A 14,692-nucleotide genomic window follows, 5' to 3' on the forward strand; every position below is an offset into this window, starting at 1 on the left:
ACTACACTACACTACACTACACTACACTACAATACACTAATCTACACTACACTACTCTACACTACACTACTCTACTATACTCTACACTACACTACACTACTCTACACAACACTACTCTACACTACACTACACTACTCTACTATACACTACTCTACTATACACTACACTATACCACACTACACTACACTACTCTACTATACACTACACTACACTACACTACTATACACTACACTACACTACTCTACTATACACTACACTACACTACACTGCACTATACCACACTACACTACACTACACTATACCACACTACACTACACTACACTACACTATACCACACTACACTACACTACACTATACCACACTACACTACACTACACTATACCACACTACACTACACTACACTACACTATACCACACTACACTACACTACACTACACTACACTACACTACACCACACTACACTACACTATACCACACTACACTACACTACACTACACTATACCACACTACACTACACTACACTACACTACACTACACTACACCACACTACACTACACTACACTACACTATACCACACTACACTACACTACACTACACCACACTACACTACACTACACTATACCACACTACACCACACTACACTAGACTACACTACACTAAACGACACTAAATTACACTACAGTACACTACACTAAACTACACTATACAATACACTACACAGTACACTACAGTACAGTACACTATACTACACTAAACTACACTGCACTACACTACACTACACTACACCATACTACACTACACTAAACTACACTACACTGTACTTTACAGTACGCTATGCTACAGTACACTGCACTACACTACTATACACTACACTACACTACTCTACTATACACTACACTACACTACACTACACTACTATACACTACACTACACTACACTACTCTACTATACACTACACTACTCTACACTACACTACACTACTCTACTATACACTACACTACACTACACTACACTACTATACACTACACTACACTACACTACTCTACTATACACTACACTACTCTACACTACTCTACTATACACTACACTACTCTACACTACACTACTATACACTACACTACACTACACTAAACTACTCTACACTACACTACACTACTCCACTATACACTACACTACACTACACTACACTACACTACACTACTATACACTACACTACACTACACTACTCTACTATACACTACACTACTCTACACTACACTACTATACACTACACTACACTACACTACACTAAACTACTCTACACTACACTACACTACTCCACTATACACTACACTACACTACACTACACTACACTACACTACACTACACTACACTAAACTACTCTACACTACACTACACTACTCTACTCTACACTACACTACTATACACTACACTACACTACTCTACACTACACTATACCACACTACACTACAGTACAGTACACTACACCACACTACACTACACTACACTACACTATTATACACTATACCACACTACACTACACTACACTACTATACACTACACTACACTACACTACTCTACACTACACTACTATACACTACACTACACTACAGTACACTACACCACACTACACTACACTACACTATACTATACCACACTACACTACACTCCACTATACCACACTACACTACACTACAGTACTATACACTACACTACACTACACTACACTACACTACACTACTATACACTACACTAAACTACACTACACTATACCACACTACACTACAGTACACTACACTATACCACACTACACTACAGTACAGTACACTACACCACACTACACTACACTACACTACTATACACTACACCACACTACACTACACTACACTATACCACACTACACTACACTAGAGTACTATACACTACACTACACTACACTACTATACACTACACTAAACTACACTACACTACACTACACTACACTATACTACACTACACTACACTACACTATACCACACTACACTACACTACACTATACCACACTACACTACACTACACTACACTACACTACACTACACTACACTACACTATACCACACTACACTACACTAGACTACATTACACTAAACGACACTAAATTACACTACACTACAGTACACTATACCACACTACACTACACTAGACTACACTACACTAAACGACACTAAATTACACTACACTACAGTACACTAAACTATACCACACTGCACTACACTACACTAAACTACACTATACAATACACTACACAGTACACTACAGTACAGTACACTATACTACACTAAACTACACTGCACTAAACTAGACTACACTACACTATACCCTACTGCACTACACTAAACTACACTACACTGTACTATACTACAGTACGCTATGCTACAGTACACTTCAGTACACTAAACTATACTACACTACAGTACACTACACTACAGTAAACTACACTGTGCCACACTACAGTACACTATACTACAGTACACTACAGTAAACTACACTACAGTACACTACACTATACTACAGCACACTACACTACACTACAGTACACTACACTACAGTACACTACAGTACACTACAGTACACTACCCTACACTACTGTACACTGCACTACACTACACTTCACTATACTACACTACACTTCACTATACTACACTACACTACACTATATTATACTACAATACACCACACTACATTATACTACAGTACACTACAGTACGGTACAGTACACTAAACTAAACTATAATACACTACACTATACTACACTACACTACACTACAGTAAACTACACTGTGCCTCACTACAGTACACTATCCCATACTACAGTACACTATACTATACTACACTACAGTACACTATACTATACTACACTACAGTACACTAAACTATACTACAGCACACTATAGTACATTACACTACACTATACTACACTACACTGCACTATACCACACTACACTACACTACACTATACCACACTACACTACACTACACTATACCACACTACACTACACTACACTACACTATACCACACTACACTACAGTACACTACACTATACCACACTACACTACAGTACAGTACACTACACCACACTACACTACTATACACTACTATACACTATACCACACTACACTACACTACACTATACCACACTACACTACACTAGAGTACTATACACTACACTACACTACTATACTACAGTACACTAAACTACACTACAGTACACTACAGTACAGTACACTGAGTACACTATACTAGTACAGTATGCTACACTATACTACACTACAGTACAGTACACTACACTATACTACACTACACTACAGTAAACTACACTGTGCCACACTACAGTACATTGTTCCACATTACAGTACACTACACTACACTATACTACACTACAGTACACTACAGTACAGTACACTACAGCACACTACAGTACAGTACACTATACTACAGTACAGTACACTACACTACAGTAGAGTACATTACAGTACACTACATTTTGCCACACTACAGTACACTATACTACAGTACACTACATTAGAGTACATTACAGTACAGTACACTACGCTACAGTACACTACACTACCCTACATTACAGTACACCACAGTACAGTATACTATACTACACTACACTACACTACAGTAGAGTACATTATACTACACTACAGTACACTACAGTAGAGTACATTACAGTGCACTACATTGTGCCACACTACAGTACACTACACTAAACTATACTACATTACACTACACTAAACAATACTAGACTACACTATACTACAGTACACTACACTACACTACAGTACAGTACACTACAGTACACTATACTACACTACACTGTAAACTACACCACACCATACTACATTACACTACATTACACTACAGTACAGTACACTACACTGTACACTACACTACACTGTACTATACTACAGTACAGTACACTACACTGTACACTACACTACAGTACAGTACACTACACTGTACACTACAGTACACTACACTGTACACTACAGTACACTATACTACACTACACTACACTGTAAACTACACTACACTATACTACAGTACAGTACACTACAGTACACTATACTACAGTACAGTACACTACAGTACACTATACTACACTACACTGTAAACTACACCAAACCATACTACATTACACTACACTATACTACAGTGCAGTACAGTACACTATACTGTACATTACACTACACTACAGTACAGTACACTACACTGTACACTACACTATACACTACACTACACTACACTACAGTACACTATACTACACTACTAGAAAAGATACTATTCACACACCACAACATAATTACAACATAAAGCTCAAACACAGGGAGTTAATTACTACCAGCACACAACATTAGGCTGCTCATTTCTTTTCGATATCAGCATCAGTTTTAATGAATAAAAAAAATGTGCTTGCATTTATACTCAGTCTCAAAACTATGCCATTGTTACATCCGGACTCCAGACTGATCACAGTATTCTCATCCTCTATAATGTATAATAGAGCTTGAGGACTGCATACCCTCTGGAGGTTCTGCCATCGGTGGACTTAGACAGTACATATGATATCCTCGATCACAATCATCACAGAATAAAAGCTGATCCTACAGCCAGGAGAACACAGATAGAAAAAGAATCAATATTCTGGATGTGTCAAGCGACCTGAATGTGTGAAGAGGAAATAACAGGTGAACAGTAACTAACGTCATTCTCGGAGGTGCCACACAGGCTGCAGGACTTGCACTCGATGCACTGCCAGCGGTACGTCCTCACAGCTGCCGTCATGTTGACTGTGAACTGCAGACAGGACGGGTGTCCTGGACAAACAAAACAATCCAAAGAAAGAATTTCAGCTTTTATATCTTTCAGAAGATCTTTTCAGTGCAGTTCTGCAGCCTGTAGGAACAAAGCCAAGGTACATTGACTCTCTTCTTAAGGCCCTTTATGTTTAATTCAATTGTCAGCTTTTTGTATGCGCCACAAATCGTAGGTGATCTTTGTGCTTAATTTCATTACATTATTGTTTGTTCAGTGGGAGCATGTTTATATGTTGTAGTTCATGTGAACCAGACTACGTGGAATTTGTGGACTGAGCAGACTTTACGAAAGGCCTTCTGAATCTCCACAAGCTTCAGTCAAAAGGTTCTCCAGCCTGGACCACATGGACCACAGAACAGTCTGGATAAACAAATGAAGCTGCTCTGAAAGTCTTTACATGTTAGAAACTTTAATTAATTTATTTTCTATACACAGCTATATATGAAGGTACTTGTGAAATACCTAAACACATACCTGTGCAGTACAGAATTACTGGCACCGTTCATGAACATATTTCTCGTATGAATAGAATTACAAACAGATGGGTGTGTAGGATGATCTTCTATAATAGTCTTCACCATCATATGACCAAAAAGTTTGATCTTGGTTTTATCTGACAGCAGCACATGATGCTCAGTGTAGATCTAATGACATGATGAGATCTTCAGACTCCTTGTCGTGAAAGTGCAGCTGATTTTAAATCTTTAGAAGGATCAAATACACTGTGAAATTCTGCTGTGATCTTTATACTTATTTCACCAGCTCCTTCAACACCACCTTCTTCTCCTCCCTGTGTGCGGGCAGTGTGTAAATTTATCTTCTCACAGTCTAACTTCTAACCTCATCTCTCACACAGGATCAGAATTGTGTAACACATTATAACACATTACCATGCAGTTCTCCTTATTTTCTACATGTGGTGTCTGTAACCTGAAGGACTTGCAGCCTCTAGAGTCTGTGCATGTTTAATATCTAAGGTTACTGTTCTGCACCATCTTCATTTACATGTCAATTCAATGATGTGCTTCTTTTATATAAACTCTTTTGTTCAGTATTATTATTAAGGGTGCCATTAATTCTGAAGGACAAGATATTACACACATACTGCATAATAAATACATATACACTATATAGCCAAAAGTTTGTGCCCCCTGACCATCACACCCACGTGTGTTTGTTGAACATCTCATTCCAGACTGATTCCCTCTGCTGTTCTAATGAGCTACACTCTTCTCTGAAGGCTTTCCACTAGATGTTGGTTTGTGTCTGTGGGGATTTGTGTTCCTTCAGCTACAAGAGCATTAGTGAGATCAGACACTGATGTTGGTGAGGAGGTCTGGGGTTCATTCGGTGTTCAGTGGTGTTGAGGCAGAGTCAGGGCTCTGTGTAGGACGCTCGAGTTCTTCACTCCAACCTTAACACACCATGTCTTCATGGAGCTGCTTTGTGTAACAGGAACAGTGTCATGATGGAACAGGGTTTGGACTCTCAGAGATACAGTATTACAATTCACAGAGATATTACAATTATGAAGAAGCACATATAGGTGTGATTGTCATGGGGTGCTCAAACTTTTCACCAAATAGTCTATATACAGTGAAAAGTTTTTGAAAACTTCAAAGATTAGTTTTAAGTTAAGTAGACAAGATTTAGAACATCTGCATCAATGTAAATGTAAAAGGCCGTGTTAAATCGCTCTAATTAAAGGCATCGCTGCATCTTCCAGTTCATAGTAACGCTGTTTAATCTGAAATCTCTGGAAAACTCCTTCATTAACTTACACACAGGATCTGCTTTCTTATAAAAAAAACCACTCATTTAGAGTCCCATAAGAATCTGAGTGCAGACAATGAAGACATATTTAAACATTTAATGATTTTGTTCACACACACACACACACACACACACACACACACACACACACACACACACACACACACACACACACACATATGGGTTTTATGTTAGAGTTTTTGTAAGAGAGTTTGTCTTCACACCCGATCGTCCGCAGTCTGCGCAGGAGATAAGATCCTCTGGGCAGCCTGTCTTCTTCGAGCCTCCGAGGCAGAAGTCACAGTAGCCATTGGGGATGACCGAGCCATCTGCTGCTTTTTTGGCTGTGGCATGACAAAAAAAAAGGGGGGCAAACATTAGTACACAAGAGGTCAGACTTAGTCCTTGTGTCTGATTGGGTATAAAAGGGTCTCCAGGATAAACATACAGTTTCATAGATGAATCTCAGTACTGAGTGAATCACAGGGTGTATATTTATATGATAAAGACTCTTGCTGAACCATTATGGGTGAAATGTAAGTTAAAGAATGACTAGTCTTTAGAAACATGTGAAACAAACAACACAAAAAAAGAGCTGCTGTCACATTCCCTCCATCTGTCATTTCCACTCCTCTGCCATCAGGCTTCTGCTGTAGAAAGTGTTTCCTTCTCTTTTAATGGAGATGACTTTTTTAATAAAATATATTGTGTGTATTTTACAGATAAATAAACAAAAGATAAAACTCCCAGGCCAGGGTGAACAAACAGCAAATCTGCAAACAGCAGAACGTGGTGAATGCTTAATGTAAAGAAATCAAATAAAAAAGACAACAAGAGAGAAGCTGAGTAATGAGTTTTCTCTCGTGTGCTAGTGTTCATTAATGAGACCTGAAGAGGAGACCTTCTCTTACTGTACCAGCGTGTACTGGGGGAGGAGACAAGGCTCTCTACACCAGGAGGCCTGCGGCTCTGTTAAATATTGTCACAGGAACAGAGGGGATGCTGGGAACTGAGAGACAGGTACGCCACAGGAGGTTACTACCTTATATCATTAACAAGGCAGACAAGTTAGCTGGCAGCTTTCACACCCAGCTACTTACACACTCGCTTCACATGATCACAGCCCAACGCTTCAGTCTGAGTCCCAAAGGGGGGAGTGAGGAGTGACACTGAGCGGCTTAAAGCGGCTAAATATGAGAACAAAAATGTGCTTAGGTGTAATATGTGGATGGGATTGTAGTACTCCTCCAGAGAATAGCTAATGTTCAGACATCAGCACACACACACACACACACACACACACACACACACACACACACACACACACACAAACACAAACACTCACACACAAAAACACACACAAAAACACACACAAACACACACACACACAGACACACACTCACACACATAAACACACACACACACACACACACACACACAAACACACTCACACACACACACAAACACTCATACACACACAAACACTCATACACATAAGAACACACAAACACTCACACACAAACACACACAAACACACACACACAGAAACACACACACACACACACACACAAATACACACGGACAAACACACACACTCTCACACACACATACACATACTCATTCACACACACTCTCTCTCACTCACACACACACACTCTCTCTCTCACACACAACTCACACACATAAACACCCAAACACACACACACACACAATCACACAGACAAACACACACAAACACAAACACACACACTCTCTCTTTCTCATACACGCACACACACATGGACAAACACACACTCTCTCTCTCTCTCTCTCACACACACATACACACACACACTCACTCAAACACACACACACAAACACACTCTCTCTCACACACACAACACACACACATACACACACACACACACACACACACACAAACACACACACACTCTCTCTCTCTCTCTCTCTCTCACACACACACACACACACACACACACACACACACACACACACACACACACACACACATACATACAGACGGATGATTTTGAAAGCTTGGGTTCTCTCCAGTGAGGTCATTAATCCACCCCATCCCCTGAGATACTAACATTGGTGTGAAGTGTGGGTATGGTGTGTTGGGGAGGTGGGGGGACTGTTGCAGTGTTTCTTTTTTTAAGATTCCATGGGTCTGTTCTGCTCTCTAATCCCCAGAGAGAGAGGGAGAGGGAGAGAGAGAGAGAAAGAGAGAGAGAGGGAGAGAATCTGATCAGGATGAAAGGAAGACAGCACTATTCAGTACAATATTAAAAATCTTGGATCTATATGTGCTGCTTGGCCTCCACACTCTACACCCCATGGAGTTTCTACACAAACCTGCAGCAGTACAAAGGCGCTGGAGAGAACATGGTGCTGTCCACGGTTCTGAAACACTATGAGCTGTATTCAGATTTCAGAGTGCAAAGATTTAAAGGTGCTTTCGAATCATTACAAATTACCTTTAAAGTATGTGGAATATGAAAAAGAAACGTACATGTAGTTTGTGTGGGATTTATAAAAACTGAGAAAATCTGTTTTGAAAGCTGAGTTGCTGTTTGTGTTTGGATGTCAGACATTTTACAGACACCGCACAGGACACCTAAGATGTTGGAGGAGGAGCTTCATGAACACGAGCAGGGATGATTCAAATGTCAAACCCACCCAACTCACCTTAGAGACCTAAACCCCTTTAATACTGTAATTACACACACTCATATACACATGGCTAATGTAAGTAAAGTGAAGCTGTGACTGAAGAGTGTCATATTTACACAAAATTCTGACTGTGGACTTTTCTTGTATGATATCAGCTCAAGTGAGGAGCAATGCTTTGTCCAGCATCACTATCTATGATAGCTGATATGAAAGTGTATGTTTTTGGGCTGTTATTGCACTCTAAAATTATGGAATGCCATTCAATGCCAATAATAATGTAGCACTGTTCCTTTTAAAGTCCAGGACACATGGAGGATGTTAAGGACAGCAGCATCTCACTCAGACACAGTTTGGATCAGTTTGTTAAGGATAGAATTATGAACGAACTGAAAGTCTGTGTAGCAGTTTATTCATGTTAAAGTTGAAAAGTTAGCTCTTTATCTCACAACCACATAAAGATGTGAAAAAAGTGTAAAATATTCGGATGTGCTGGATCAAGTGATATTTTATAAGCCGCTGAATAATGCGAATGTGAGACTTTGTTAAATGTAACTAAATCTGTAGTGATTAATGTTGATAATAAAGGTGTTCAGTCATCAATATATTGGCAGTATAGTAGATTATTTGCTTGCTGTACAAACAAACACACATCATATACAATATATATATATATATATATATATATATATATATATATATATATATATATATATATATATATATATATATTTTTTTTTTTTTTTTTTTCAATAATTTTTCCCCTTGCTTTTATGTTACACTGTGCTTCATTTTATAGAAATTCCCACATTAGATTCCTGTATTTTTCTAGGTTCAAAGGCAACTGCTTGTTCTTAAAGGCAGTGAGCTCAATGCTATTGAAAAAGCAAGATCCTGAAGCTTCTGCTGGAGAAAAATCTGGAAGGTAATTTGCATAATCTGAATGGAGCTTCCAGAAAAAAGACTTAAGCATCAGTGCAAAAAAAAAAAAACCCCGAATACATGCAACTTTACCTGTGAACGGTGAATATGAAAGCAGATCCCCCGAAGGAAAGAGTCAAGCCACTATTAGTAAGAGAATCTTTAATAAACTATGATAAACTATTCCATTACTGTAGAGGAGCGACGTGAATGTCTATTTTTTTATTATTTCTTTTATTTCAGCACATAATGAAGATGCTGCTATCTGAGATCCTGCAAAATAATAAAACAATGCTAATGTTAGACAGACATAGATAGATAGATAGATAGATAGATAGATAGATAGATAGATAGATAGATAGATAGATAGATAGATAGATAGATAGATAGATAGATAGATAGATAGAATAAAGTAAAAGACACAAACAATACAAAACATCTTAGAGATTTACATTCTGCGGTGGAAAAACCGCACACATCAGACAATGGAGCTGAGCTTTCTGTCATCAGAAGTATGTCATGTTTATTAAAAGGAAATGTTTGGGCACAGGGTATGAATTTATTACTGACAATATATACAGACATTCAATACAATCCATTCCAAAGTCTGTATTTAAAGCCTGATGATTCATAAAGTGAGCTGCTGGAAAGCAGGAAGCAGGAGGCAGGTTCGGAGGATATGGAAAGTGTGTAGAGTGAAGAGAAGAGAAGAAAAGAGAAGAGAAGTGAAGCAGCGAGAGACAGAGCCGGGGTGCTGCACACAGTAAATAAGAAAGTGAGCAAATCTCCATGGCACTCTCGCTGAGAGCAGAGCATCTAATATCTATAATTAGAGCAGCAGGCAAGTGCTGAATGCTGAATTATAGTAAACCTACGTAGTGTACGTCTACACCCATGTACAGTATCAGGATAAATAGTGTACAGAGCTGTGGATCTCTCTTCCTCTTTCACTCTCACTGAGCAGTAAATAAGACAATAACTGCATCATCTCTAGTAATGCAATATTATATAACGTACAATCCAACATTAAACACCATAAAAACAACATTACACACGGAACAAAGAAACCAGTGCAGGAAATGCAAACACAACAAATCTGCATTGTTGTCCAAGCATGTCCGAATTCCTCAAATGCGAAAACACTATTTACTGTCAATCTAGAAGCAATTTTCATTGAAAAGAAGAGCATGTGGAAATCTGCTCTTTTGTCTTGCTGTCATTTATTTCAGCTGCAGACTCTGCTCTCTATTCCCCACGGAGCAGCGAGTGCATGCACACATGCCCAGTTTTTCTACAGCGTAACAAAGTCTTGCAAAATGATTCAGCAGCTCAATATATCACCTATATATATATATATATATATATATATATATATATATATATATATATATATATATATATATATATAGGCTACTGTGTGTGTGTGTGTGTGTGTGTGTGTGTGTGTGTGTGTGTGTGTGTGTGTGTGTGTGTGTGTGTTTACTATGATATACAGGGCTTCCCTTTGATCTTCCTAACATACATGTTCCATAATGGATAAATTCAGCTTACAAGGTGAAAATCCTGAGAAAGGATAGAGTTACAGGCAGATTCCATGAGTTTCTGTAGTCCATGATCCTTCCCATCTCTCTGTTTCTCTCCACATCCCAGTGCTGCACTTGTCCAATTACAGGGAGAACACAGGCAGAACAGCACACTTCATAGCTTTCAAGTGTGTCTGCAACCCCATGGGAATTAAAAAAATAGAGACAGTGAAAGACTGGTAAAACACCCCCTCTTTCAATTCCATCTCTCTCTCTCTCTCTCTCTCTCCCTCTCTCTCTCTCCCTCTCTTCTTTCCATCTCTCCATCAGCTTTCCATGTCTCTTTTTTCAGATGGATCCAGAGGAACTAAATCAGATTCTGGTCAGATCGGGCCGTCCCTTGCTGGTCGATAAGGTCTTATTGAATTAGCGCTTCCACAGGAATTACCCACAACCACCTGTTCCACAGCCTCATGCCTTATACTCAATATAAAACACACACACAGTCGCACTGCGGCCATTAAACAAGACCAACAAAAACGCCACAGTGCAGCGCTGCTCTCTATCTGAAGTGTACCACGAGACCCACAACCTGAATGTGGAGAAATTACAGCAGTAGTCATTGTTCCCTCTACATTCACCCCAAGTCCAGTTTTAATTGTTTTTTAGCTTTAGAGCTCATGTGATGGTCAGCTTGCAGGAATGTATTCATACAGTGTGTGTATTTCTGAAATCTTATGACAGAAATGTATAACTAAAATATAATACAGTAAAGTGCCGTTATGAAACTCGTGGTCTCAAACAGTTCAATACATACAAACCTCCTACATCTCGCTCTTAAACAGCTGCTGAAGGAGCTTCTGTCTCTCTGGAAACTACCAAACCACTACTGATAACATTTATATACATTTATCACTAGAATACGCAGCATATGGTCATAGGATTATGGGTGTCTCTGAAAAGATCTTTCTCTCTTTATAGGTATAGTGTAGTATAGTGTAGTGTAGTGTAGTGTAGTATAGTGTAGTGTAGTGTAGTGTAGTGTAGTGTAGTATAGTGTAGTATAGTGTAGTGTAGTGTAGTGTAGTATAGTGTAGTATAGTGTAGTGTAGTATAGTGTAGTGTAGTATAGTGTAGTGTAGTGTAGTGTAGTGTAGTGTAGTGTAGTGTAGTATAGTGTAGTGTAGTATAGTGTAGTGTAGTGTAGTGTAGTGTAGTGTAGTGTAGTATAGTGTAGTGTAGTGTAGTGTAGTATAGTGTAGTGTAGTATAGTGTAGTGTAGTGTAGTGTAGTGTAGTGTAGTGTAGTGTAGTGTAGTATAGTGTAGTGTAGTGTAGTGTAGTATAGTGTAGTGTAGTGTAGTATAGTGTAGTGTAGTGTAGTGTAGTGTAGTGTAGTATAGTATAGTGTAGTGTAGTGTAGTATAGTGTAGTATAGTGTAGTGTAGTATAGTGTAGTATAGTGTAGTGTAGTGTAGTGTAGTGTAGTGTAGTGTAGTGTAGTATAGTGTAGTGTAGTATAGTGTAGTGTAATGTAGTGTAGTGTAGTGTAGTGTAGTGTAGTGTAGTATAGTGTGGTATAGTGTAGTGTAGTGTAGTGTAGTGTAGTATAGTGTGGTATAGTGTAGTGTAGTGTAGTGTAGTGTAGTGTAGTGTAGTATAGTGTAGTGTAGTATAGTGTAGTGTAATGTAGTGTAGTGTAGTATAGTATAGTATAGTGTAGTGTAGTGTAGTATAGTGTAGTGTAGTGTAGTGTAGTGTAGTGTAGTGTAGTGTAGTATAGTGTAGTGTAGTGTAGTGTAGTGTAGTGTAGTGTAGTGTAGTGTAGTGTAGTGTAGTGTAGTGTAGTGTAGTGTAGTGTAGTGTAGTGTAGTGTAGTGTAATGTATTCTAGTATAGTGTAGTGTAGTGTAGTGTAATGTAGTGTAGTGTAGTGTAGTGTAGTGTAGTGTAGTGTAGTGTAGTGTAATGTATTCTAGTATAGTGTAGTGTAGTGTAGTGTAATGTAGTGTAGTGTAGCATAGTGTAGTGTAGCGTAGTGTAGTGTAATGTAGTCTAGTATAGTGTAGTGTAGTGTAGTCTAGTATAGTGTAGTCTAGTATAGTGTAGTGTAGTGTAGTATAGTGTAGTGTAGTGTAGTGTAGTGTAGTGTAGTGTAGTGTAGTATAGTGTAGTGTAGTGTAGTGTAGTGTAGTAAAGTGTAGTATAGTATAGTGTAGTATAGTGTGACATGGTGTAGTGTAGTATAGTATAGTATAGTATAGTATAGTATAGTATAGTGTGACAGTGTAGTATAGTATAGTGTAGTATAGTATAGTGTAGTATAGTGTAGTGTACTATAGCAAAGTGTAGTATAGTATAGTGTGATATAGTGTAGTGTAGTATAGTAGAGTAGTGCAGTATAGTACAGTATAGTGCGACATAGTGTAGTATAGTATAGTGCAGTATAGTACAGTGCAGTGTAGTGTAGTATAGTGTAGTATAGTGCGGTATAATATAGTGCAGTATAGTATAGTGTAGTATAGTATAGTATAATATAGTATAGTATAGTATAGTATAGTATAGTATAGTATAGTATAGTATAGTATAGTATAGTATAGTATAGTATAGTATAGTATAGTATAGTATAGTATAGTATAGTATAGTATAGTATAGTATAGTATAGTACAGTAAATAAAAGTCGATGAGAGTTCAGTGGCCCATGGTCCCCATTTTGACGTAAACATTGTGTCGTGTGAACCTGAAACCCTTGACCTGTATGTGTAAAATAAATCCTCATGTAGACACTGCACTGTTTACAGATAGTTGTGTGATTGGATAATTTAATGCAGAGCTAAGCAGAGGTGTTAATATTATTGAGCAGGTCTATGACCCGGATCAGGTTGTGTAAGTATAAATAGTGTTAAAAGTGGGGGGAGAAATCTGTCACTTACTTGTCAGAGAA

The 14,692-nt window shown here is 38.4% G+C and overlaps 1 protein-coding gene across 2 annotated transcripts in view; it reads right to left on the reverse strand.

Moving 5' to 3' along the window:
* The window catches only part of dpf1 (double PHD fingers 1), a 58,431-nt gene that overhangs the window by 4,037 nt on the left and 39,702 nt on the right, over positions 1–14,692 (reverse strand). For both annotated transcript variants that reach the window (XM_047820761.1, XM_047820760.1), the window contains exons 10-12: positions 6,861–6,980; positions 4,750–4,862; positions 4,568–4,649 (exon numbers count right to left, since the gene is read on the reverse strand). In XM_047820761.1, coding sequence (XP_047676717.1) covers positions 4,568–4,649; positions 4,750–4,862; positions 6,861–6,980 — 315 coding nt within the window. The remainder of the gene's footprint in view (positions 1–4,567; positions 4,650–4,749; positions 4,863–6,860; positions 6,981–14,692) is intronic.

Source organism: Tachysurus fulvidraco, chromosome 11 (assembly GCF_022655615.1).
Source record: "Tachysurus fulvidraco isolate hzauxx_2018 chromosome 11, HZAU_PFXX_2.0, whole genome shotgun sequence".
Lineage (NCBI taxonomy): Eukaryota > Metazoa > Chordata > Actinopteri > Siluriformes > Bagridae > Tachysurus > Tachysurus fulvidraco.